The sequence below is a fragment of the Phaseolus vulgaris genome, chromosome 7, assembly GCF_000499845.2.
Source record: "Phaseolus vulgaris cultivar G19833 chromosome 7, P. vulgaris v2.0, whole genome shotgun sequence".
NCBI lineage: Eukaryota > Viridiplantae > Streptophyta > Magnoliopsida > Fabales > Fabaceae > Phaseolus > Phaseolus vulgaris.
Window position 1 is genome coordinate 21448140 of NC_023753.2, and position 27184 is coordinate 21475323.

The 27184-nt window shown below is 35.2% G+C and overlaps 1 protein-coding gene across 1 annotated transcript in view; it reads right to left on the reverse strand.

Annotated features, from left to right (window-relative positions):
• Nucleotides 1-3777: 3777 nt before the first annotated feature.
• Nucleotides 3778-27184, reverse strand: part of LOC137828466 (ubiquitin C-terminal hydrolase 13-like) — a 33087-nt gene continuing 9680 nt past the window's right edge. The window contains exons 14-32 of the mRNA XM_068635063.1: nucleotides 27076-27156; nucleotides 26842-26961; nucleotides 25644-25766; nucleotides 21414-21491; nucleotides 21225-21313; nucleotides 21040-21148; nucleotides 20879-20947; nucleotides 20622-20732; nucleotides 17896-17951; nucleotides 17508-17685; nucleotides 17282-17383; nucleotides 17130-17201; nucleotides 10247-10312; nucleotides 9685-9750; nucleotides 6076-6162; nucleotides 5817-5933; nucleotides 5511-5585; nucleotides 5284-5370; nucleotides 3778-4120 (exon numbers count right to left, since the gene is read on the reverse strand). Of these exons, the coding sequence (XP_068491164.1) occupies nucleotides 4040-4120; nucleotides 5284-5370; nucleotides 5511-5585; nucleotides 5817-5933; nucleotides 6076-6162; nucleotides 9685-9750; nucleotides 10247-10312; nucleotides 17130-17201; nucleotides 17282-17383; nucleotides 17508-17685; nucleotides 17896-17951; nucleotides 20622-20732; nucleotides 20879-20947; nucleotides 21040-21148; nucleotides 21225-21313; nucleotides 21414-21491; nucleotides 25644-25766; nucleotides 26842-26961; nucleotides 27076-27156 (1767 nt within the window). The 3' untranslated portion in view covers nucleotides 3778-4039. The remainder of the gene's footprint in view (nucleotides 4121-5283; nucleotides 5371-5510; nucleotides 5586-5816; nucleotides 5934-6075; nucleotides 6163-9684; nucleotides 9751-10246; nucleotides 10313-17129; nucleotides 17202-17281; nucleotides 17384-17507; nucleotides 17686-17895; nucleotides 17952-20621; nucleotides 20733-20878; nucleotides 20948-21039; nucleotides 21149-21224; nucleotides 21314-21413; nucleotides 21492-25643; nucleotides 25767-26841; nucleotides 26962-27075; nucleotides 27157-27184) is intronic.

Genomic DNA, 27184 nt, shown 5'->3' on the forward strand with positions numbered 1-27184 from the left:
GTTAAGTCAACCAAACTTAAACAGTTTTCAACCTTTTCAAAAACTCCTAAGAGTAAAACAACCGGTTGATTCGACAAAACAACAAGTTGTTTTTCACTTAGTTTGAAAAACACTTTATTTTAAAAAGGATTTAAAACACATCAACTTTAGATTCAACAAAGGAGTGGATTACATATAAGACTACCCAGATCCCTCCCAAAACACAACAGCAACACAGTCTTGCATCAAGCACAAAGGGTTTGGATTCTTCAAAGCACTTGATCACTCTTGATCAACATGGTCTTGTTCAGCCTCAACCGAAGCCTTCTCGGAGTTCTCTGCCTTGGCTTCCTCCAAAGCCTTTTTCAATATGGCTACCTCGATCACCTTCTCTCTCTCGTCTTTTTGTCTCAGCTGACCTCACCTCTCCTATCTCCAGGTTAGCTGCCACTTAGGCCATCTTCCCCTCAAAGGTCGAGAATGCCTTCAAGGATTGTTTTAGGGAGCTTGAGGTCTCGGCTAGCTCATGCTGCAGGCACGAGATTTCCTCGACCCTGCGACCTCGGGTATCAGCACCTAGTCGGGTCATGATGAGACCCTGACACAGCATCTCAATGTCGTCTTAAAGCAGGTCCTCCTCGGGAACAACCCTGAGTAACTCCTCGAACACAGGGGACATGATGACATAGACGCCCCTTGAAAATTGCAGATCACCCCTAGAAGAGATAGGGGGTCTTCGGAGCCTCGGGGACAGAGATAGCAACGACATAGTGACCGGCAATGTCACCGGCCGGTGGAGGAGACTCCAGGTTGATTGGAGAAGGATGTCGTGGAGAAGTCAGGATGTCGCCCGGAGATCTGGTGGTAGTTGCAATGTTACTCGCATCCCTCCCCTTCTTCTTGTTGTTTCTGGCAACGACCGAGGAACCAACACCAGAAGCTGAGGGGGTGCCGGCAACAACCGTATCAATGCTACCTCACACGGAAGCGCGTCACAAGGTTGTCCGACTAGGGAACTTCTTTGTGCATCGCTTCTACATCCAGAAAAAAGAATACATAAGCCAAAGACAAGAGAACCAAGCGAGACAAAAGACAACGAAAACATACCCTGGAATGCCACCCTTCGATGCAACGACTAGTACACGACAAACAACTTCCGTGTAGGGAGCCTTTGAATGAGCTTATAAAAAAGATAATAAATCTTTTGCTCCTCGGCATTCGGAGCCAGACGAGTCCACTCCTTAAACCAGGTAGGATTCCTAGTCCGATACATAGGAAACCTAAACCGACCGACTTCGTAAAAAAAGAATCTCGTCCCCTCGGGCTCAACAAGAACCTTGAAGAATTTACCTTTGAAGTTTTTGTAAGAAGTGGTGAAAGGGCAAAAAGAATGTTACCCGATCGACTGATGAGCGAATGCTAGCTAACGAGTTTGGTTGGGTGAGAGGTATAGTAACTTAGAAAAGTGGAAGGAGTTGTAGACAAACGAAAAAGCGTCGCATATAAGACAGAAGGCTTGAAGGGAAGCCTAGATATTTGGGTGAACCTGAGTGGGGGCCACGTTGAGCGCCTGAAGGACGCCCATCGTGAAATCATCAAAAGAAAGGGCGACGTGCACATCGAAAAAAGACAAGAGTATGAAAATAAGAATGGACCCTCTGAAGGAGATCGAGCCAAACATATGGTATCAGTTGGTCGATAATGTTCAACGGCCAAAATACCATCGTTGGCATCCAACTTCAAAATCGGGTACCTACCCAAGAAGGAAGAAATGAAAGCCCCGTCCAAAAAGGTAAAGGTAATCCTAGTCACCTTAGGGTATACCCAGTCAAGCCCCAAGAGGGGGGATGGCTGCTTAGGGGGATCCGACCAGTCAGCAACACCTCCCGAATTGTTCCCCCTAACTACATTCTCCATAGGGGCCAATATTTGAATTTCCCTGACCGATAAGGGCTCGGTCGTTGAGGAGTCGACAGAAAAAGAAGAAGACGAAGGAAAAGAGGAAGAGGGAGAAAAAGACAAGGAAGACATGACTAACTTTTCAAGACGTGAGTTAAGCAACGCACCAGGACGAATGCGGGTTTTGAATTTTGGAGCAGTAGCTCGATATTGTAGGGAACCACTATTTATAGCCTAGGAGGGACTCAGTAGACAAAACGTCACATTCATCTCAACCATTAGATCTTCCTCGATCCAACGGTTCTTGTTAAATTGCGTCAAAAATGCCCTCATCATGCACGTCACGTCATGCGATCGTACCACCAACGTCATGTCCAACCTCGGGAAGCCCAATCGTCACATCGGTCTCAGCCAAAGACTCTTCAGATTAACCATCCTCGAGCATGGGGGCAAGTGTACTGCTAGACTCGCTCGACCGAGACCATGTCTTGGACTCGGTCATTACACCGACTGACACCACAAAGCCGATTATGTTTAAGTAGAATTAGTGAGGCTAGTCTACAATCAAGAGCTAGGTCACTTCTAAACATGACCCAACTCTCTAACTTGACTCAATAAGAAAAGGTCCCTCATAATCACATAAATAGACACACAATCTAAGAACTAGGTACGTTATTATACAATACTCAGAATACCGAGTGCCGAATAGTAAACTGACTTGAGCATCAGAGTGCCTTTTGCAAGTACCATCCGAGTCTGGACTTTGTGGAGATCGAAAAACAAAGGGAGGATAGGAGAGTAAGGAGTTTGCTAGGAGAAAAATAGGAGTGGAGACCGATCAACCGAGGAGGTAGAGAAGAAGAGCAGTTTGAATCGTTTTCTTAATTCCAACTCCCAATTCCGTTTGAGAACATGAGATGGCTAAATACAATAATAAAAATTAACATTATTACGCATAAAATAACTTTGACTAAATAGAAGTAAGTTAAAGTTGTTTCGTCGAAGAGAGAGTAGAAAAATAATTTTAAAAGTAATGAATCACATTATATTATATTTAATTTTCTTCCAATCAAATACTTTTAATTTTTTACCTTAATTCCAACTGTTTTTACTTTTCATTATTATTGTCCCTCTATTTTTCTATTCTCAACCAAGCAAACCGAATTAAAAAATAGTTATAGTTAAAAGGTTACATATATATATATATATATATATTCATTTTTAAACATGTAGTAAAATAACTGATTCATATCCATATTAGCTGTTTGAAGAAAGGGAATAGTTGAAAAAAATATTACTCCCTTTAATAACTTTAAAAACACGAGATATTGACGTATAAATATTACCATGGAGATATCTTGAGTTCAATAAAATTCAAACAAATATGTTTACATATATTATAAATTTTGTATTCCGATTTGATTTGGTGATATGAATTTTTTGCTAATTTTAGAACAATGATAGTTTCTATACAAATTATAATAAAAAACATTTTTAACCGAGCTTTTAAAATGCTATTCAAATTATGCTCTTATTGTACATGCTTTGTAATTCGTTGTGTAAAAATAACTTCTCAATTTTTCACATGAATTGAAAAAAAAGTTAAAATTGGTAAAAATTAGGATAATAATTTTTAAATGTGAAATAAATTAAGTTGTGTTTCCAAAGGTTATTATAATGTATGTTGAATAGAATTCTTTTAGAAAACATGGAAAACTTATTTGTGATAAATTATGTTAAAACTACACTTTTATCTTAAAAAAATTGCATTAAGTGTAATGCTTTTTTTCTTTTCTTAGAAAGGATTTGGGTGAAACCATCAAGGGGTCTAACTTAGTTTGTTGAAAAATGTTACAGGTGAGTCTGAACATACAAGCCTGTAATGTAATAGAAGGTGCAGAAGTTAAGTATACCTATAATTATATACAAAAATCCAACCCAAAAACTTATTATTTATTATTTACAAGGAATTAAAACCAAAAAGACAAGGAGTGATTGAGGTTTAACCACCAGGAAACACAGATAAAAACTGTACACCTATCCCTCTAAGTAAAGTAATGAAGCTATAAAATTGGCAAGATTGACTCTACACTACTGTTATCACTTCATAAAACTGCAAGTGTCACTGCCATAAGCTATTATATACTGATTCATAGATTCATTAGTTGTAGATTTTTACAGGCTTCTCAATTGTGTGACGGTTCTGCAAAATTGAGAAATGATCGTTGTAGACTGCTGGAACCTGCGCATAAAATTATTTTCAGTGACTTGTATTCAGCCGTTGTTACATTTGGATATCCAGTGCAAATGCAATAACTTATTTTCATTCCAATTGTATAATCAAGTTGTACATATAAATATTAAATAAAATTCATCTATGAATGTTTCAGTAAGAGCAAAGATATACCATGGAGCTATAGGTAGGAACTAAAGACTCATGTCTGTGTTAAAGATTAAATTATCTTATATTGTTTATTTTAGAGTATGTCTAATTCTTTCAAGTATTCTTCATTCATTTCACCCAAAACACCTGAAGATACTGCCATAATAACAATTTTGCACTGGCAACTAGCTTAATCCTATTAAAAGTTACAATCATTGGCATATGTGTGGTTTAACTTTTCCTCATGTTCAGTATGTGCTATATTTACACAATTTCATTCACTCAACTTGCATCTTGTGTAACATTCTTATTAATATCCCCATCACTTTGAAAAATGGATTCAAGATAATTAAACCATGGAACTTGTGATTTAGTGTGTCCCCAGTTTCAACACAAAAAACATTGCGGATTCAAGCCTTGGCCCGATCTTACACTGCATATACCTTGGTTACATCTATTTAGTGAAACCGTACGATTCTAAACTTCCTCTCAACTTAATCTGAGAATTAGCTCCTCTAACGTCATCAACTAGGACTATTTCAGAGACAAAAGATGAGCATTGAGGTATGGCTCTCCAATTTTCCCAGCAAGTATGTCCAATACTAATGTGAAAAAGGTATAGAGTCATGCCAGAGTTTAAAGGGGAGAGTGAAAAAGAAATGTAATATTAGAACATATAACTTGCCTTCTTCCGTTCACTTTTCTCTAAAATATTTTCAAGACTGCTCTCACAGCGTAACCAACTGAACTGTTTTCAGAGAAGTCTAATTCTATGTTGCTATATTTTCTTAGAGATTAGAAGTAATAGAATATAATCAATTAACCATACATAGAAGTAATGCCATTTTTTCTTTATAAATTGTATATATTTTTGTTTTATCTACCTTAAACTTTGAATGACTGCATTATGGATCCACATTTTAAGGTTTTGTTTTTATTTAAGACAGAATGCATATACCATCTACACAGCTACTTTGGGCAATCTCCCAAAAGAAAGAGAGAAGCCAGTCCCCAGCGTTTACCTGGTTAACTGCGTAAGACCTTTTTGGAGCACTGTCAGTGTGTTCCAGTCCAAGATATTGCTCCCAAGAACCAAAAACATCCCTTCTCTAAACAAACAAACAATTCAAATTTGTAGTAACTTAATCATGTAGAAGTCAAACAATAAGCCTAAACAGATTCCATTGACAGCCTTAGGCTTCAAAACCAAAATGAAAAATCACATAAGAGAAAGAGAATATTGACAGACCTGAAAACAAGCACAGATAATATCAGAATCTTGTAGGTATTCAGGACGACCATGTAACACAAATGCAAACTTCCACTGGAAAGACAAACATCATGGATAAAAATATATCAGTTATGAAATAAAACCTTGTTAACTCTACATCCAGAGAAGTAATTGAAGCAGGACAGTAGTTTAACTACAAGCAGAAAAACAAATCGAACATTGTACATAATTATTAATATGCGTCAATATATCATAAAAAAGTTGACCAAGCTTTAAAATGCCTAAAATGTAGTGCAGATAATTGAATAACACATTCATACATACGTTTGAAAACTCTGCATCTGGAACTTGAAGCTTTTTCCGTAACCGCAATTTGACATCAGCTAATGTCTCACCACCATGGATAACAAATAGAAAAGGATCCCCAAAATTATGAATTTGCTGCAAATTTTGTAAGTTACAGGAAAAAAGAGTTTGTAAAGAAATGTATCACAGCAAAAATATGATTCAATTACTGGAAAAAATTATATTCGGACTGAAAAAGCACTGAGAAATTATAACAATACCATAGATTTGATCTTACCAAATACTTATGAGCAGTATCTTCAAAGAAATGATAAACATGGATCAATCGATCCAGTGGACCAAGATTTCTATCTTCTTCAGGAATCTTCAATAGTACAAAAGAATATTATATTCGTAATGAGAAACCAAAATGACGAGGAATCATGAACTAAAAAATTAACAGCATGTCACAATAACAAAACACATAATTATAAATTCACAGTCAATCATGGATAGTTGTGCAGTGTGGCTGACAACAAACTAACAAGGCAGGATTGTGACAGTGGCACAACCACTATACCTAGAGATTATGGACACAATTCCAAATAATTTATACTACAATTTACACGTGTGAACACTAAATTGAAGATACATATAGAGGGACAGAAGCAGCAGGACACAGGAAACAAGAATCAAGTGAGAACATAGTAAAGAAGTCACAGCTAAAGAAAAAGAGAGACAACAGGGCACAGACCTGTCAAGTACTAAAGTCTGACTCATGGAACAAATTATATTTGCCAAAACAGGTGGAGTTGGAAGACTATCATTGGATGATAGCTAGAGTTTGGGCTCAAAAAATGGTAGGCTGCAAGAAGTGGGGGTTTTTTGTGAAGCCCGTAACATAGGTGCAATTGTCTAATAAAATTCTTCTACAGGGATGGTTTTCAAACTCTGAAAGCCTTTGGCAACAGAAAACAAGCGAGAAACCAACAGAAATTAACCCTAAGAGAATTGGCGGAAGCCACAGAACATAACTTAAGGGTAAAGTGAGATTTTAGCCACATAGAGATTAACAGCTGTGATGACATCTGGCCATGATGAAGGCAACAAAAAACTGCACCATCATGTGCTCATCATAAACAAGGAGGCGCAATGACACATTGCAGTGGCTACTATTACAAAATGAAAACTGAACTTTAGGGACTTTACAAAATTAGAATTAATGGAATTGCAAAGCTATCAATGAAAATATAAAGTATGGGTAAAATTTTCTATTTTATTAACATGCTCATCAGGTAAGTCTTTCTTGACACAAGTCACAGGCTAATTTTTTTTATGATATAAAATAATAAATTCAAAAAGATGAAGAAAAGATAATTCTTACAATTTTGGATATCGATATTAAAAAGGCTGCTACTTGCAGTTTTTGTTTCAAAACCACCACCGGTGTTATTATCTGGGCAAAGAGACACTAATCTTGGTCCGACAACTCAGTCCAAAATGGCTTTTGATAGTTAGAAGCAATGAAATCTTTTTCGATTGTTTTTTTTTTGTTATCTTATGATGCTATTATGGAACATAAGGAGTCTGGCTCAACCTAGAGCAAAGAGGATACTCAATAATTTGTCTTCTTCATAAACTAGATTTTCATCCTGTGGCTGAACCTTCTATAAAGATTCATATCTCTCTTAAGTTTTTGGGAATCCTTACATCTTAAGTTCTTTGCACAAAATCAAAAAGATCTTCCCTCTCTTGGGTGTTGGTAAAGATATTAATTCAGCCATCCTTAGTTCTTCTACACAACAAGTTTCTTTTTCTTTTAAACGTGGCTTATAGGGCATTTGTGTGTCAGAGCTATTCAGATTTCAGCTCCACGGTCCTTTATTGGTGATTTTACTGTTGTGCTTGGGTGTCATCAATATAGAGGTAAAATTTATCCATCTCCCTTGGGTTGCAGGGAATTCCAGGATTGTTCTGATCAGAATTCTTTCAATTACTTGCCTTCACCTGGAAGTCAGTTTACTTGAGCCGATCAATGGTCACATTGGGGATTCTAGGACTAATAAGAAGCTGGACAGGGTTGTTTGTAATAATAATTTTTATAAGTTTCTGATCTTTTGTCTCATGTAATGTTTTCTATATAGTTAAACTTGATCACCATTTTCTTCTGTTTGAAGTGGATGATCAAGCTAAGGTAAAATCCCCTTTCAGGTTTCTTTCGATGTGGTCTAAACATCCAGATTGTCAAGATGTGATTCATGATGCATTGCACGGAGACTAAAAGGTATGGTTGTCCTATGTTTGTTCTCTCTCAAAAGCTTAAGGAGGTTAAGACTAGGCGTATTCAATGGAATAGAGATGTCTTAGGTAATGTTGCTGCTGCTTTGACTACAGTTGACTAGATTCAGGAAAACATTGACAGAGAAAGACCTATACTTAATCTTTTAGATGCTGAAAAACTCACTCTTTTAGATTTAGATAAAGCTCTCATGCTTGAAGAGGAATTCAAGGAGGAGAAATCCAAAATTAAATAGCATCTACATGGTGAAAGAAACACATACAAAGAGTTCTCTTCAACTTATTGATTTTTAATTCTCTTCAACTAAAGAGATCAAATATATACTGCATAGAAAGAGTAGAAGGGAAGCTAATACACTTGTTTTGATGTGGAATAGACCAGTTAGCTTACAAAGAAATCAATTGTTTAACAACCTAACAAATTGATTAAAAACCTATAGTAAATTGGCATAAACAGTCAGATTAAAAACTTGAGAGAATAACTCTTTATTACTCTAATAACAACCCACTTACATACTCTATTAAGTCATATCACTAGTGGATGTGTGACTAAACTTTGAGGATGTAATTTAGTAACCCCCAAAAAGATTGCAACTTAGATCGCAATTTAAGGCGGTTTTCCAATATATCTTAATATATAACCTGTTTGGAACTTATTTTGGGCTTTCGGGATTTGAAGTTCTAATTATTTCTACATTTGATTTTGAGGGAAAGAGATCATGCGGAGAAAGGATATGTGCCCCTGCTTTAACAACATCCATAAATTGTTTTAACAATTAAATTACCAAACTAAATTACAATAGTCAAAAACCACCACAAATCGAAAAATTCAAAACTACCATCCATAGTGTCTCTGACTAACAAGAGGGACTAAAAGACAAAAAAATTCTGAATCAAGGGACTACGAAGTCAATTTTTAATTTGAGGGACAAAAGATTACCCAAATTTGAGAGACTAAAATCGTATTTAAGCTGAAATTTATTATTTCAATGTTAAAGAGATATGATCAAGAGGGTTTCTCATGGAAAAATCCAAAAGGCACTACTCAAAACATGACAATCATGCTACAACCCAACCCAATCTTTTAGTTTACAAATACATGTCTATTGTCGATACATTTTTCTCATACATAAACTCCATGATATTTATAATAAAAATAAAAAACACTTTGTAGTAGTGTACTAGATTTGTTTTCTTGTCCTAGTGGTCAAGGGTGGCTAAACATTAAGGAAATGGAATGTTAAATGACAGTTACATTTCATACTATTTAGCTTAAACCAGTCATGGTCTTCAAGGAAAACTAAAATATGGTCTTAACCTTTATTAATTGTGTCAATCAAGAACTAAATTATCATCCTTCCAAAGGCCAATGTTGTTTAGAGGTTAAGCATTTCAAATATGTCTTAAATTACATTGAAAATTTTTTTAAAAAAAATGGGACCTTTGATACTCTTTTTCTTTCAATATCAACACATTCTTGTAAAACAAGTGAAGGTTGACAAGAGCTGAAACAATGTCTATCACGTCCAAAATAGTATCTCCCTGGTCAAGATGTTGTATTTGAATACTAATTATAAAAATAAATATAAAAAAGTTAACAAATCTTTACCTCCTCCGCTCTTAACTTCCAATATTCATCATTAATATTCTCAATTGTTTCACTCGGCAGGAAAATCTGCAAAAGGTTTATGAGTTTTACAGCTATCCAATTTGAAACTTCATAAATAAAGAAGAACTTAACAAATGTTGTAAACAAAATTCTATTTTTTACTCCCAAAAACAAAAACAAACTTATATGCCAACAAATTTTCCTTATCCTGCACATAAATTACTTGGAGCTGAACATTTCAAACTTCATTCTCATTAATATTGAGAAATATCAGTAATGTGAAATCTTAATTTCAAGACAAAATGAGCAACTTTTAGCTGGCCACCAAGAGATTTATGAGGCAAGCCAGTAATTAATAGGATAATAGTATATATGAATTTTTATAACAGTTATCAACAATAAGGCTACATTGCATAATGGCATATGAGAGAGTGATGCAGATGAATTGATTTTTTTCCCTCATCACATTGAACGCCAACAAAATTAGTCAACTCAAGGAAATCATGCTTGTACGACTAGCATTTGAACTAAGAAAACAAAAAGTATATGACTGACTCAGCACCTTGTATATCTTGTGATAGAAAACTTCAAGCAATCTCAGTTGTGCATCAGGATGAGATAAATCCACCTATTTCACATAACACAATATTAATTCCATTACATTTCATATAGCATAAAATACAAGAGCTCAACAAATACTTCCAAAGGAATGCAACGGTAAAATATAAAAAAATGTTTCCTTCAAATAGACAAGAGGATAGTTAAATCCAGTTAAAAACAATATGAACTAATCTAAAGGATGATAACAACATTTGATTAGATAAAAGAAACACCCTTCTAGCACTATCAAACAGTCTCGCCATCACAAGGAGAATAAGGCTTCATAAATTTGAGTTGCATGAGAGAAGTACGGCTAGCTGAGTGAAGTATACAAGGTGTATCAAGGATAATGTCTAACTTAGGAATTCAGTACACTTGTTAAATTTAGATACTGAGAATTTGAATGTTCTTATTTTCCATCAGAACCATACCTATTATACATCAAAGAATCCTAAAAGTCTGGTGTGTAGTTGATAGAACTGGTTCATTGTCTAAAGAAAAATACCAATTGCTTGGCAAATGCCGTAGCATCCCTAGACATCCAATAGACCAGAACTGTCCTCACTATGAAGAGTCAAATACTTTCTCAAATGATAAGTTCATTTCTCTCTCAACCTCCTTTCTTTAAATTTCTTTTCTTCTACTATCTCTGTCTGCCCAACTAATTCCCTCACAGAGAGACACTTAACTAACAAGTAATGGGTATGTATCAATACACCCCCCTCCGACAAAGATTGAACTTGTTCTCAATGAAACCCCCTTGTGACTGCTAAAATTAAGTATCATTGTTCAATGGATTGAAGCATGATTAACAAGACAACTGCATCCTGCAGCCAATTGGAATAGCTCCCGCTGAGATGACTATAATATCAATTGATAGAAATTAAATAAAAAAACTAGAATGAAAAGAGATTTTATCCATTAAATCCCTAATTGCAGTATGATAGCAAAATGGGCAAGGGTAAAACCTAGAAGAATGAATGAACGATCTCCAAGGAATTCAAGAGCCTTGTCAAAACGTATTCCCAAAACGTATTCCCACCAACAAAATTCTCTTAAATTTTTTGACTATTTATAACAGCTTAACAAATTACATACAAGTATTCTAACAGATTATAAGGTTTACTCTCAACTTACAAGGCCCAACTAACAGGGAGCATCCTAACAATACTGCCTTCTTAAACATTGACCTTGACCTCAAGGTTAAGGACATTACTCCCTACGCCTGAACATATAGCAGATAGGTAAACTATCATTTTATAATATCAGGTTGCCAACTTGTATACAATTAATATAACTGGCTGCATATGGTGCCATAACAGAAATAGTAAGAGTACAAGCTACGCAACCTCACCACTACAGTTCCAAAATAATTATGACTCCAGCATCAAACACAAACTAAGGGAGTGCCTGCTACGGATGGCAGCGAGGCGGGACGGGTGCGGGTTTGACTATCCCATTTCTATTGCCGAAGTAAAAATTCATCCCCATCCCCATTCACGCCTATACCCGCCCCTTCCTGTTCCAAATATTAATTAAATAATTTTTTGCAAAAATTAAAAGTCAAAACAAAAAACATAATATTATCAAGTATTCATTTTCAAAAGAATACACATTTTCTTTTCTCCAATATCAAATGTCAAGAAACAAAAATGTAGTTGTATAAATATAAAAAGAGAGTATCAAATTAACAATTGGATAATGTTAGTTATAACAGTCAAAACTGTTTTACCTGTATTCTATGCAGCACTGGGTACTATTAATACCCAGTCTTTTCTGTTCTAAATACAAGTTCAGTTAGCCTGAATAATATAGTTCTCTCTTTTCTCTTATTCTCTCCTCTAAATCTTTTGTTCTTTCTCTATTCTTTTATGGTATCCAGAGCCAAAAATGGCCTCATCATCCACCACTGAAAACAATTTCCTAGTCTGGAGACAGCAAGTTAAACCCTTCTGGTCCTGGAAAACAACGCTTTTATTCTAAACCACGCTTTCCAACATCCAAGAACTTCACCAAGATGCCATCTAACTCATCTTCGTCTCGGGTGCAATGTCAAATTTGCGGAAAATATGGGCACACTGCCCTTCATTGTTGGCACAGGTTTGATTCTTCCACTCCCTCTCAAGTTACTGCTAACACTGCCCATTTTTCTACATCTCTTAGTGATGATGAACCTTCGATCCTCGGAACCCCCAATACTCTACATGACCCTCTTTGGTATCTTGATAGTGGTGCCTCACATCATCTCACTGCTCACAGCAACAATCTTTCAAGCACAACTCCTTACACAAGTTCGAAAAAGGTTGTTGTAGGTAATGGTTCATAGCTCCCTATTACATCTATTGGCTCTGCCACTTATACTGATCTTAATACCCATAATACTTTTTCTTTACAACATCTTCTGCATGTTCCTACTATATCTAAAAATCCGTTGAGTGTTTCTAGGTTTGCACATGATAATCCCGTATTTTTTGAGTTCCTTGCTGATGTTTGTCTTGTTAAACGTTAGGGAACCAACGAAATTCTGCTTCAAGGCAAGCTTAAAGATGGTCTTTATATGTTTCCAAATCTTGTTCAAATTGCACCTTATTCTGCATACACTACTGCCATTACCACTCCAGGTTTGGTCATGCCCAACCAAGAGGGATTCATCAAATTATGAAGATTTGTAATATACCTATTCTGTGAATCTTGTGTTGTTGGCAAGTCCCATCAACTCCCTTTTACTGCTTCTCAAACTATATACTCTAAACCTTTTACAACTTGTTTTCATTGACATTTGGGGGCCGTTTGCTACCCTTGCAACTAATGGTGCTAGTTAATATATCTCTTTTGTGGATGCCTACACTAGATATTTTTGGTTCTATTTAATTCATACTAAATCACAGGCACTCACTGTTTTTAAATCTTTCAAATTATATGTTGAAAAACAAACTGGTTTTCTACTTTTAAGCATTCAAACTGACAATTGAAAAGAGTTTCTCTATTTTAAATCTTTTCTTTCATCTAATGGCATAACTCATCGTCTAACTTGCCCTCACACCCATGAACATAATGGTTCGGTTGAACAGAAGGATAGGCATATTGTTGATATAAGATTGACTTTACTTGCTCGTTCTAATTTACCCATGCATTTCTAGGGCTACGCTTTTACTACTGCTGTTTCTATTATAAATGTTTTACCCACATCTATTTTAAACAATCAAAGCCCGTATTATCTCTTGTTTAACACACACCCCGATTACTCCTTTTACAAAATCTTTGGATGGGCTTGTTATCCTCTTCTTCGCCCATATAATAAACATAAAATTAGTTTTCGTTCATCTTTATGTGTTTCTTGGCTATGCCTCTAATCACAAAGGATACATGTGTCTCTCTCCTACAGAGCGTATGTATATTACTCGTCATGTTACCTTTAATGAAACTTATGGTGTTTTACCTAACCTTTTTCCTCTGTTTCTTCACCCACTAATAGCCCCTCCTCCCCTTCACCCACTCTAACTGTTTTTCAGCAATTACCTGCTTTCATTTCTCAACCAGCACCTGGTTCCCCACAAGACATTCATGATTCTTCTGCATCTATATCCTCTCAATCTGACTCGTCTTCCCCTGCTTTGACTCCACCCAATCATGTGCCTCAAATCTCTCACCCTATGCTTACACAAGCGAAGGCAGCTTTACTTCAACCACGTGCCTTTACTGCAACACATGTTTTGACCCTTCCCAAATCCACCAAAGAAGCCTTACATCTTCCCCAATGGCTTTTTGCCATGCAGAAAGAAATTGCGACTCTAACTACCAACAAAACATGGGTTCTCACCTCTCTTCCTCCTGGCATTCAACCCATTGGTTGCAAATGGATTTTCAAAATCAAGTACAATGTCGATGGCTCCTTTCAGCAAAATAAAGCTCGCCTCGTCGCCAAAGGATTTCATAAGCAACCAGGTTTTGACTACTTTGAAACATTTACTCCTGTTATAAAGCATGTCACCATACGTATTATCCTCACTCTTGCTCTTCAATTAAATTGGTTTGTCCATCAAATTGATATTAACAACGCTTTTTTGTACTGTGACCTGGAGGAGTCTGTCTACATGGTCCAACCTCCTGGCTTTGAAACTGGTGACTCCAACACTGTTTGCAAACTTACCAAAGCTCTTTACGGGTTGAAACAGCCACCCAGAACTTGGTTTCACAAGCTAAGTGCCATTTTAATCTCGCTTGGTTTTAATCCCACCAAAAGTGACACCTTCCTTTTTCTTCACTTCCACAATAATATCACTCTATTCATCCTAATTTACGTTGATGATATTCTTACTACAGGGAACTCTAACACTGCCATTCAACGTCTGATCCACTCCCTCAATCAGCATTTTGCCTTAAAGAACCTCGACACTCTTCACTATTTCCTGGGTGTTGAAGCTACTTGGACATTGGATGGTGGCTTACATCTCTCTCAAACCAAATACATTCTGGATCTTCTTCACAAAACCAACATGCTCTCCTCCAAGCCTCAACCTACACCAATGCTCTCCACCTCTTGCCTAACAAAAGACGCTACCAGTGTTGTAGATGATCCTTCTCTCTATCAAACCGTGGTTGGTTCGCTTCAATCACTCGTCCAAAACTTGCCTATAGCGCCAATAGAGCGTGTCATTTCATGCACAACCCCCAACATCACCACTGGAATGCTGTTAAACGCATTCTCCGCTACCTAGCTAGCACTACCACTCATGGTCTTCATCTTCAACGCCTATCTCAACTCACGCTAAATGCCTTTGCTGATGTCGATTGGGGCTTTGATCCTGATGATAGGAAATCAACTTCAAGCCTTGTTGTCTACCTCGAATCAAATCCTATTACTTGGCTTTCAAAGAAACAAAAGGTTGTTTCTCGCAGCTCTACAGAAGCAGAATATCGCAGTATTGCTGTGACCCTTAAGCAGAATACTCAAGTGGATACAAAATCTACTCACCGAACTTCGTCTTCCTCCTACTCTTCCCACCATTCGATCTGATAATCTTGGCGCTGTTCTTCTTGCATCCAATCCAATCATGCACTCCAAGACCAAACATTTTGAATTATATCTTCATTTTGTTAGAGATGTTATTCAACAAAAGAAACTGCAGGGATCGCGGATATCTTCACCAAACCATTAACTGCTGGCCCGTTTTCTAATTTGTCACATAAATTAATGGTGTATCCTAAACCATTAATTTAAGGGGGGGATGCTAGTTATAACAATCAACTTTCTCTATTCTTTTAGATAAAGATTAAATAATTATAAAAAAGAGAAAAAATGATCAAATATGACTTAAAAATAATTTATGAAACTAAAGGCCAAAGAAAAGTTAATATAAGTTTTTATAATACCTAATAAAATAAAGATATTTTAGTAATTTAAAACGAGGATGGGTATGAGGACAAGGATGGGTATTTGAATGGGGACAGGACGAATATGTACATACCTATCCACGTCCCCATACAATTTAAAAAATCGGGTATTACCCAGACTCGTACCTAGTCAATCTGTGGATTCCCCGTCAAATTGGGACAGGTTTAGACTATACTCGCGGGACAGATTCATTACTTAGATGGTGACCTGGAAACCATTCAACATTAGATAGAAATAATTTATTTCTACAAAATTCCAATTCCTTCCTTTACCCCTTTGGTGTGAATTTCATATTATCCCTGCTTCCTTCTCCCTCCCATGCTCACAAATTCTAGGTGAAGTTTTCATTCTAATAGTGTCTCCTATACAATCCTCCAAACAACCAATTTGACAGTTCTACCAACAAAAGCTTATTCAACATGCTTGGGGAGAATAACTCAGGCATAACTAAACAACCCATACGTTTACTTAGGATAAAATGAATATTATGTTCATGGGTTGATCATCTTGTTGAAACCCAAACCTCTTTGGTTACTGGATGTTCCTTCCATCTTTATTCCAACATTGCACCATCCACAGGGATGACCCCCTCTCAATCTTCAAGCCAGTTTCGTAAGGTTGAGTTAGGTTAATCCCGCTTTGCAATATAGTATCAGTGTGTATCATAGATCCATTAAAAGGGTCACTTACCATGTTATCCATGTATCAAGCCCAATAGTGTTGGACGCGGGGGGTGAATTAGGAAGTCACAAATTGCTAGAGATAGTACCAAAATTCAATATACAAGTGGGAATAGTCCTACATGTCGGTTTGTAGGACTGAGTTAGGATAAGCCTACTTTGCAAGACTACCCAGATGAAAATGTGTTTCCTCCTTCACCCTGCAACACATAAGATTGTCTCCTCGTGAGATAAAGCTCTTTTTCAAACATAGAAAAATCTATTGCATTCAGTACATCTCTGTCTCAACCTTTTCTCGTAATCACTAGACCATCCCACTTTCGATTCTTGGTCCCGAATGTCAACTTGTTCCCCAAAGTATCCACCTTCTTACCAAGAATTTTGTACACTGGAAGCGTTCACAAGCATGAGCCCCAAGAATTCAAATCGAGCCAACCAATTTAAATACTTACCCTTAGGTAATTTGAGCATTTTGATCAAACTTATTGCTCATTAGGTTGGGTTTGTTGTATTAAGAATAGTATGTTACACATATATGTCACTAATAGAATTTTTAATATTATTTTTTAAATTAAGTAAACTCTCACAAGTATACAAGTTGAAACTACAAATTGAGTTTTAGTTAACTCTCAAGTTTGACAACCTTCACATTCGTTGTGAAATAAGATAGTTGAATTGGGCATACAAGCCAGCATGTCAATATGTCTTTAAGTCACCATAATCAAAAACAGCTTACAAGATAATGTATCAACTTTAATTATAAGGTTTACCTTTGACTTGATATCATTCAGTACATCTTCCACTGTACTCTGTTTTGGTAATCTAACAGTAGAAATGACCACCTGAGGAATTATAACGTATAAAACTTAATATAATACAGTACATTAAAAAAAACGAGCACAAAACCACTAAGTATACTCACTTCATCCTTCGTAGCAAGATGGAAAGCAATTTTAAGAGTTTTTAGGCTTTGCAATTCTGGAAGAGGGATATCCAATATTTCATAGTATAGTATATCAGAAATCTACAAAAAAAAAATAATTATGATACCAGGAGCATAAGTAAAACAGACAGCCATTTGGAAGTCATGCAAATTGCAAGGATTTTAAAATATTTTTATCGAGAAAGATTTGGACTTAAAATAATACCTGATTGAGGTGAATCAGCATGTCAGACAAATTTTCAACTCCTTGATACTTTATAGGCAGTGATTTAGGTTGCTGGGAGTAGCAGTTGTGAGACGTAAGTCTGATTTTAGAAGAATCACTCAAGCCAAGATGTTGAGCAACCTTAATAACAACATCATCATATGTGTGAAGCTTTGACCTATATGATCACGGAATGCATACGGATCATCAAATATAATTTAATTACAAGAAAGGTCCATATATCTTCATCAATGAGAAAAGGTCATCAAATCAAGGTTGCATGGCTACTTGTGAAGGTTTATTTGTGCAAACAACTTTTTAACTGGCACTTGAAACTCAAAATATTAATTAAGATACAAAATTAATTGTATGTACAAAAGAAACTTACAACTCAAGACTGAATTCATCCTCTTTGGGTTTCTCTAAAAATCGGAAGCGTACAACCTGAAAATCAATGAACGTAGTATAATGAAAAGGAGTTGAAACAATGTGCCACGGAAAACTAGTCTCCAAGACCAAAAATTATTTTTGCAATATTATTTCTATTTCTCCAAGAATTTCTTTTAAGAAATCCTATAAGCAGGTAGCTTTCGTTTCACTTAAAGAAATATGCAGCAGACAATTAATCTAACCATGTGCAATAAAACATCACACATTCAACATCAAGATTACATAGAACAATAAAGTCAAGTCAACCAATCTGTTCTGAACAATTATCAGAGATCTCCAAAATAAGCCAATATATGATAGTGGACAATTCAAATACCACCATGTGGAAAAATTCTATAAGGAAATTAGTAACCAGAGTCTGTCAAATGCATGTATTGAATTATGAGGAATGCAAACTTTCAAAATTATACTTGCTAACATCAGCAGCGTATTTATCGCCAGCCACCACAGCGTGGCGCTAGCTATTGTGTGTCCTTTAACCTGACTAACCCAATAGATTTAAAAACAAAAACGAAATTGGGGTATTTCTTCTTCCACCTCTATAGTTTCTTCTTTTCCCGCCTTCATATTATACAAAATGATTAATATACCCTTGTCATAATATATTTGGATATATTTCAGATTATGTAACTCAACATTCAAATTAGGTCAACCGGAACAATATTCCAGGCTACGTAATCTAGGATTAGGATTACGAGATTCCGGATTACAAGAATATATTTTGGATAATTATAGATTGTGTTATCCAAAACTAAGATTACATTCCAAAATATAGTTTTGAATTGATTATGAGGTGTTACGATAGGAACACATTGGTAATTTCTTATATAATGTGAGTGAGAAGAATTTATGGGAATGTTGGAGAAAAAACCCAAAATAAATAGAAAAAAGAACTAAGCTAACCTTCGCGAAACAGCCAAAATATAAGGTTCTCACTTTTATTCTTTTTTCTATTACCTCATTAGTTAGTTGGTTCTGCTCTTATTCTTCCATTCCCTTTTTTGTCCTTTTTTTTGGTTCTTTTCTACTCAATACTCCTCTATAAAACCCCTCAACATCTATAAGAAAGGCAGTTCAACTTGGTTGGATTTTGCTTTGAGTTTATTTTAATTTAAATTTCTCAACTTACTATTATTATTAATTGCATGATTGTTTTCATTATTTATGCATTGTAATTATAGATCTGCATTTTTTATTTATCTGTGTGTATATATTGTATTTTTTTTTTTTTTGCTATGCTTCCTCCATAACCGGTAATGACTTCAATATATCTCGAAAAGGATTAAATACAAGTCAAACTAAAAAAAACAAAGTAAAGGGAAAAAGAACCTGAAATTTTTTTTACGTATACATCATACCTAACTATAATACTACTACAAAAAGTTAGTTAACAGATCCACTAACTACCTAACTAATATACCACACTAATTGAATTATCTACAATAAAATCAAGCTTCAACCATGAGTTAAATTTAACTTAAGCATCATACGCTAAAATCAACATTTTTAAAGAAGTTAAATGAGACAATTTCTATAAAATTTTGAAGTCCATAACTTGATTTATTTATGGGAAAAGTTTAATCATTTTACCTTGTTATTTTCTTTTCCTACATGTGTTTGTTGAAAATTTTATCCAAACAGTGCAAACACATTCAGCCACATTCTAGTTTTCAAAAAAAGAAGTTTCATATTTTAGTTTCAAATTACTGACAAATGTGCCCGTTTAAAGAAAGGTGACTAAAATAGAAATGGTAAATATGCTTTGGCTAATACTAAATAGTAATGATAGAGGAGCTTATTCCTGCACTGCATTTCGCTGATTCAAAACATCAAGATTTTTTTAAGCTGCACATAAAAAGACCATGACTAGAACAGCACAGCCCATTGTACTAGATATGCAACGATGGAAGAGGAAGGGGAAAGTAGAAGATAGCAGCCATGTATACCGTAGATTTTTCCTTGCTTTTTCTATATTTTTACCTCCTTCAGTGTTGCTTAGTTTTACAAAATTGGCTTAAAATTTTTAATATGAAATAAACTTTTGTCATCAAAGCAAGGATGCAGGCTAACTAGGATACTTTTACTCTAAGAATCAAGTATGTTGTTGAGTATTGCAGTAAATGCTGTCAGATGGCATTGCTTAGCATCTAATTGTAAATGGTAACTATTGGTTAACTGACTGCCAGACTGGCAGTACTGAGTTATAACTACATCCACATCGTATTCTGTTGTTGGGCTCGGACCTCTCTCTATATACTATTGTACCCTAACTGAGATAGAAATCTAACAAAAAATCAGTCTAGGTGTGTCTTCTCCCACACTCCAATTTTAACATTTTCTATTCGATTCTAGAATCAGAAGAAATGTATGCACATTTAGTTTTATCAATATGATTATTCATTACTATCCTTTGTGCTTTCAAATACCCGACCAATGTTTCAATCAGGAGATTCAATCAAAAACTTGATCAACAGGTGAATTTTCAAGCTATCCGTGCAAATGTAAAGATTTCAACTGAAAAAATGGATGAAGGTCACAGCATTATACTAAACAAGCATATTTTTTGCAGTATATCAGCACTTAGAAGACCAAATATCTAAAATTGAGGATCCAAAATTTCAGAATTTATAAAAAAGTTATAATTTTTATTTTAAAATTTCAAACCTGACGGTTATGCACATATTCCAAGAATGAATAAACAGTGGGACAGCGAAGCTGCTCGCCACTTCCATCTTTGGGAAATTTCTGATAGCAAATAATATCACCATCCTCAAGCTGTCAAAAACACAAGGAAGTAGAAGTTGCAATCAAGTACCCAATACAACACAATTTAGGATGGAGATGATTGTTTGTAATAAACCACCAAAGCATATATTTAAAAATCACAGTAAAAAATCTACAGTTAATCACATAATTTATACCTGATGGTCAATGAAAGCTATATTCTTGTCAACATATTCACACATGACACGAGGTTCAAATTTAATTTCCTGGATGAGAACAAAATAACGAAATCATACTTACTCTGCCTTTAGATTGCAATAATGAGAGATAATGATACATGAGATGCAGATAAGCTAACCTCAAATAGTTCAATTTCTTCATCAATAGCAAATCCTGCCATTTGATTTAGCCTTGACCGTATATCCAAGGGCTTCCCATAACCTTTGACATAAAGACTCCCAACATACCTGAGAAAACAAAAGAAAAGGCATTAGAGTAACTAAATGTAGCTTCACTCCAAAAGGTAATAGCAAGAGCAAGTACCACAGCTTTTCCTGAGACGGATCATAAACTTTAAAGAATAGCAACAAATCTTCGTTTGTCTTCACAGTAGGAGGACAAAACCCAAAACCCTAATTCATTGTGCAGCAAATAAATAACAAATCCATGTCAATTAAAAGTCACTACCAGACCATCAAGAACTACGGTGAAAATTAAAAGAAACAACAGTACCGCCTTTGCTTCGAATTCCAGATATAAATTCAGCTCTGCATTATTTCCCTTCATGAAAATTTCTCTCAACTCTCCAACCTAAAAGTGATCAACAAAATATCATTCTAGAGATAGCAGTTCAAACATTGAAACTTCACTCCTACTCTCAATCTCACCTATTTTGGTTTTATTTTAGGTTAGCGTGTAACAAAAAAGTAAACAATCGATGTTTGCCTAAAGCAGCAGTATACACTTCTTAGTTCAAATACTTTTTTGAAAATTGATAGCCAAAATTCACAGGGAGCACCACTAATCTGTCAGAGTAAATAGGATACTGTAATTCAAAATCTTCCTCCATAAAAATATACTTGGGAACATATGAAAATAAGGGAATATCAAGAAATTTATTTCTTTTCATTTTGTGTTCGTGAACAGTGGACTTGAAATAAGAATAACAGGATACAGTATTATTGTTGAAATATGGGTGTAGATATTGTACATTTATTATACAATAAATATAAATTGAATGGATAACAAAAATAGATTTGTTTGTAAGAAATCCCTAAATTTAAAGGATTAGGATTAAGAATTTATTTGGAAGATTTGCTCCAGATTTTGAGTCTCTATGTCTAGAGATTTATTTCCTTTATTTCTGGAAAATTATTTCCTTTATTTCAGGAGATTTATTTTCTTTACTTAAGGAGATTTATTTCCTTTATTAGTTAGGATTTTGTTTTCCCTTTAACAACCAATGTATTGTATATTTTTGAGATCAAGAAAAGTAATTCCATAATTATTGTTTACTGACTACACCTTTTTTTCCACATGGTATTAGAGCTCTAGGGTTTTCCTGGAGCCTTGGTCTCTCTTTTACCACTTACGGTGGCCTTCATTGTCATTTTATCATCAAGAGGGTGCAGCCTTAATTGCTGCAATTTCATTGTAACGGTCTTCATTGCTGTTTTTTCTTTTATATAAAATCACCATTAGACAACCAATTGCTGATTTGCATCTCCATGATGTCTGAACCAAAATGAACAAAGGGAGGATTGAATATTGAAGAGATAAAAAGACTGGAAGACCTACTGGCAACACTTCAGAAACCTTCTTAATTGTATTCTCTTGCTTTCTCGGGTAATGTTTCCTGTATGAGTGTCTCATAGTGCAAACTCTTGGATACTGGATTCGGGAGCTACAGATCATATGACATACTCGCCTCAACTCTTCCATTCTTATACCTCATCTCCAAGCAATAGAAAATTATTCTTGCCAATGCCTCTTTAGCCAAGGTTGCAAGATATGGAGATATATATTTATCTCCAAACTTATTCTTAAAAATGTTCTACATGTCCCAAAACTTTCAACAAGTCTCATCTGCATCAAAAAACTAACATATGGCTTGAATTGCTTTGCAATGTTTTCACCATCTTTGTGTGTTTTATAGGAGCACAACTCGGGGCAGTGGATTGGACTTGCTAAGGAAAGAATTGGACTTTACTACCTATAACCATTTCAAAAACCCCATTTATTTGAATATCTAGATACCTCAAGCATGCATTCTAAGGCTTGTGAATTAGCTAAGCACACTTGTGTATCTTTTCCCATTAGCAATAATAGAAGCTCAACCTTTCCAATTAATCCATATTGATATATGAGGACCGTCTATTGTACCTAATATCTCCAAGGTGCTTTGGTTTGTAGATCGATTGACGATTGCACTAAGGTTACTTGGCTCTATTTGCTTAAACAAAAACCACTGTTATTCCCATTTTTCATTCAATGATTCAAAATCAATTTGGGGTCAACATATTTAGGTCAAACAATGCTAGGGATTATTTCAACAAAGATGTGTCTGTTTATTTTCAATCAATTAAGAAATGGATTTTAAGCCTAACTCAATCTTATAAAATCGGCTTATAAGGTGAGGTTTGCACCCAATTTATACTATCGGATGTCCTTATCTCTAGTTGATGTGGGATCTTCGACACACCCCCTCATGCCGAGACTTGCCAACTCGTGTGTGGGACTATATATTATGGTTCGGCCCATAGCGGCCCGATAGCGGGTACGCCGAGACTTACCAACTCGTGTGTAGGACTATATATTATGGGTGCACAACTTTTGTACATATCCACAACCAAAATAGAGACAAACTTGATCCGGGATGTTAGATGAGTCTTTCTCAGTTATTCAGCAACTCAAAAAGGTTACAAGTGTTATAGCCCTTCATCTTAAATATTGTATATCTACATTCATGTCACCTTTATTAAAACTAAATTTTTTTTATCCATTGCTGGCTCCCAAGAACTTCTTTCAGAAGGTTGTGATGACCACCTTGAACCCTTTATTTTGTCATATACTCCAACTACAGCCTCCAAAAATGAACCTACAACTAAACAAATTAATTATGGGGCAAAATTGGAAATTGAAACTGATAATATGCTATTGAATTGCAACTAGAAAATAAAGGAATAGTTAAAGCTTCAACCCGAAGAGTTTGTACCTATAGTTTTCCAAGATTCAGCAATGTTATACAAGAAGCAAGTGCGTTCCAAAAATGTGGCAAGTCCATAAATTCAATCCAAGTTTTGAACCTAAAACTTCAAAGAGTTACCAGAAATTGAGAACCTTCTCAACTCTCCAAATGACCTTGATTTGCCAATAGCTATCGGAAAAGGCACTAGAAACTGCACAAAATAACCTCTATCCTCTAACAAATTATGTTTCTTTGGAGAGATTATCAGCTAACCATAAAAGCTTTATTGTTAGTTTAAATTTTGTTGTTGTCCCTAATACTGTTAAAGAAAGAATGGAGACATGCCATGATAATGGAGAAGGATGCATTGCAAAAGAATATTGTTGATTGCAGATGGATATTCACTTTTGGGTTTATTGAAAGGTACAAAGCAAGGTTGTTTGCAAAGGGATACACTCAAGCTTATAGAATAGACTACAAGGAGACTTTTGCACCAATTGCTAATATGAATATTGTAAGGATCCTTTTATGCTTAGTTGCCCACTTTGATTGGAAACTTCTACAATATGATGTTAAAAATGTCATTCTCCATGGAGACCTAGAAGAAGAAATCCAACATCAAAATTTCACCTGGGTTTGAAGGAGACCAAAAAATAAAGTGTGCAGATAGCAGACTGTGAAAGACTCTATGGATTGAAATAGTTCCCTATAGGTTGGTTTGAAAGAATGACAAAAGTTATGAAGGAATTTGGCTACAAACAAATTCAAAGAGATCACACTTTCTTCACTAAACATTCATTGGAAAAAAGGGTGGGGTATCGTACTTCTAGGTTATATTGATGATATTATAATGATTGGAAATGATGAAAAAGAGAATGAAGAATTGAAACAGAGACTAGTCCAAGAATTTGAACTAAAAGAGCTAGGAAGATTAAAGTATTTTTCAGGTATTGAAGTAGCCTACTCTAACCTGGAACTTTCATATCTTAGCAAAAATATATAACTGATTTTCTGGCAGAAATTGGGAAATTGGGTGCAGACCAGTGTCAACTCCAATGGATCCCAATCACAAGTTATGTAAGGCTGAAGAGGAATCAGCAGTAAAACAAAAGTGGTTGGAAAATTAATATATTTGACTCACACATGGCCATCATTGGTCATTCGATGAGCGTCATCAGTTAGTTTATGCATGAATCGGTGTAATCTCATCTTCAAGCAGCTTATACAATCCTATATTACTTAAAGGGTAGCCCTAGAAAGGGAATATTGTTCAAAAGCAATGGAAGACTAACTCTTGAAACCTACAATAATGCAAATTATGTAGGTTCTCTTGTTGATAGAAGATCAACAACTAGATATTGTACTTTCCAAGGTGGCAACGTAGGGACGTGAAGTCGCAAAAGACAAAATCTGGATTTATCACGAGATTTATTTCCTTTTATTAGGATTTTGTTTTTCCTTTAAATACCATTGTACTATATCTTTTTCAGCTCAAGAAAAGTAATTCCATAATTATTGCTTAGTGTCTACACTTTTTTTTCACCATTATGGTTCAGACAGGACAGCCTATTTAGGAGAATCAAGAAATAAAAATTTAAAAATAAAAACACATATGATTAAGGTTAATATATAATATAATATAACATGACATAATATAATATAATATAATAGAACATAACATAAAATAACGTAACATAATATAATATAATATAATATAGACACAAATAATTATACAATTTAGGGACACAAGATCGGAATTTGGGTGAAGAACTAACCAACTGAGTTTCGTCATTAGATGTCATTGGTCTATTTAGCCGGAATGTATGATTTTGCCGCTTTGCCCATAACCAAAATCGTTGGCATGGGACAGGTATATTAAACTCTCTAGCAACTTCTTCCTGATAAAGACTTCATCATCAGAAATATAAGAAGAAATTTAAGAATCAAGTTCTGTTTCAGCAGATATCAAACGAATTACAGTTCAGCATGGAGTACACAGCCGGTAAAATAAAAATGATTATTTAAGCAGTACTGAATTATTGCAAACCAACCCTTTCACTCATTCAACTTCAAATGGAAATCCTATTGGACCTCATTTTCCCACCTAACTCCAACCTTAGTTCAATAACTTTTGCCAGGTTCGACTGGTTCCTTACTCGTACTTAACTTCAACTGATGGTGGCTGGGTAACAGGATTCAATTGGGTCTGATTATTAGGTTTTGATCTGGGCGGGTGCTTTCTGGTTTGTTTTTACTGCAACTGTGTTTCAGTGATTTTGTTGTATCTGGGAGGATGAATTTTTTTTTCTTGAAAATTCAGAATTTTAATGAAGACACAACAAGGAAAGTATACCAACAAGGATTGGGTATTTTTTTAGAGTATAAAAAAAGCAGATGAGAGTGGCAATAGGTAAGAACGCAGCAGGGCTGCCAAATACCTCTACAAGACAATACATAACAGATGACAATCACTTCATGGGCAAAACCCAAGTAATAAACCAAAAACTAAATCTTATATGCAAGAAAATATTCAGGGGCACAGAAAACCCCATTTGTATATGGTCAAACAACTGCCACTGTAGGTCTCAAAACAACCGGTAAGGTAGCTGTCACCAAGATACCAATGATCTAAAAGAAACAAATCCATGAAAAATAAATATACAACGAGCATAAGAGAAACCCTACTGCAGAGCTCAGCAAGAGAAAAGAAGAAAATGACATAAAGGAAGCAGAAATTTCATACTTCCATGGCCAAACAATGACAAACTTGATGAAGAAATGATTCTCCACTTCAGTAATTTATATCTTACAATTTTTTTCATATGATTCACATAACTGAAAGATGAAACATTTTCCAACTGAAAATAATTTGAAAGGAAAAAATTCTTGCAAAAATGAAATAGAGGGAGCATTGATGGCCAGACATGAATAATTCTTATCTGCAAATAAAATGATAAAAATAATAGTTCATACCTTAACCAACATAAATGGCATTTGTTTTTTAATGCGAAAACTCCATACTTTATCATGATCAACTAGATCAAAGAATATATCATTTCCAATCTGTTTACGCATATCTTCCTCACGTGCAACCTAGATCCAATAAATAGTATCATTGAACAAGTTCTTAGGACCCATGAAACCAGAGAAAGCATAGAAAGATAGGACAAACTGAACTTAGAAGGGAGGGAAAGCTAGAGTTGTAACCTTTATGATGGTGTACAAGTGAGCCTCTGCCTTTTCCTTCCTCTTCTTCTCTTTTTCTTCTTGTTCTTTCTTTAATCTTGCCTGAAATGTAATTTGAAAGTGAAAAAAA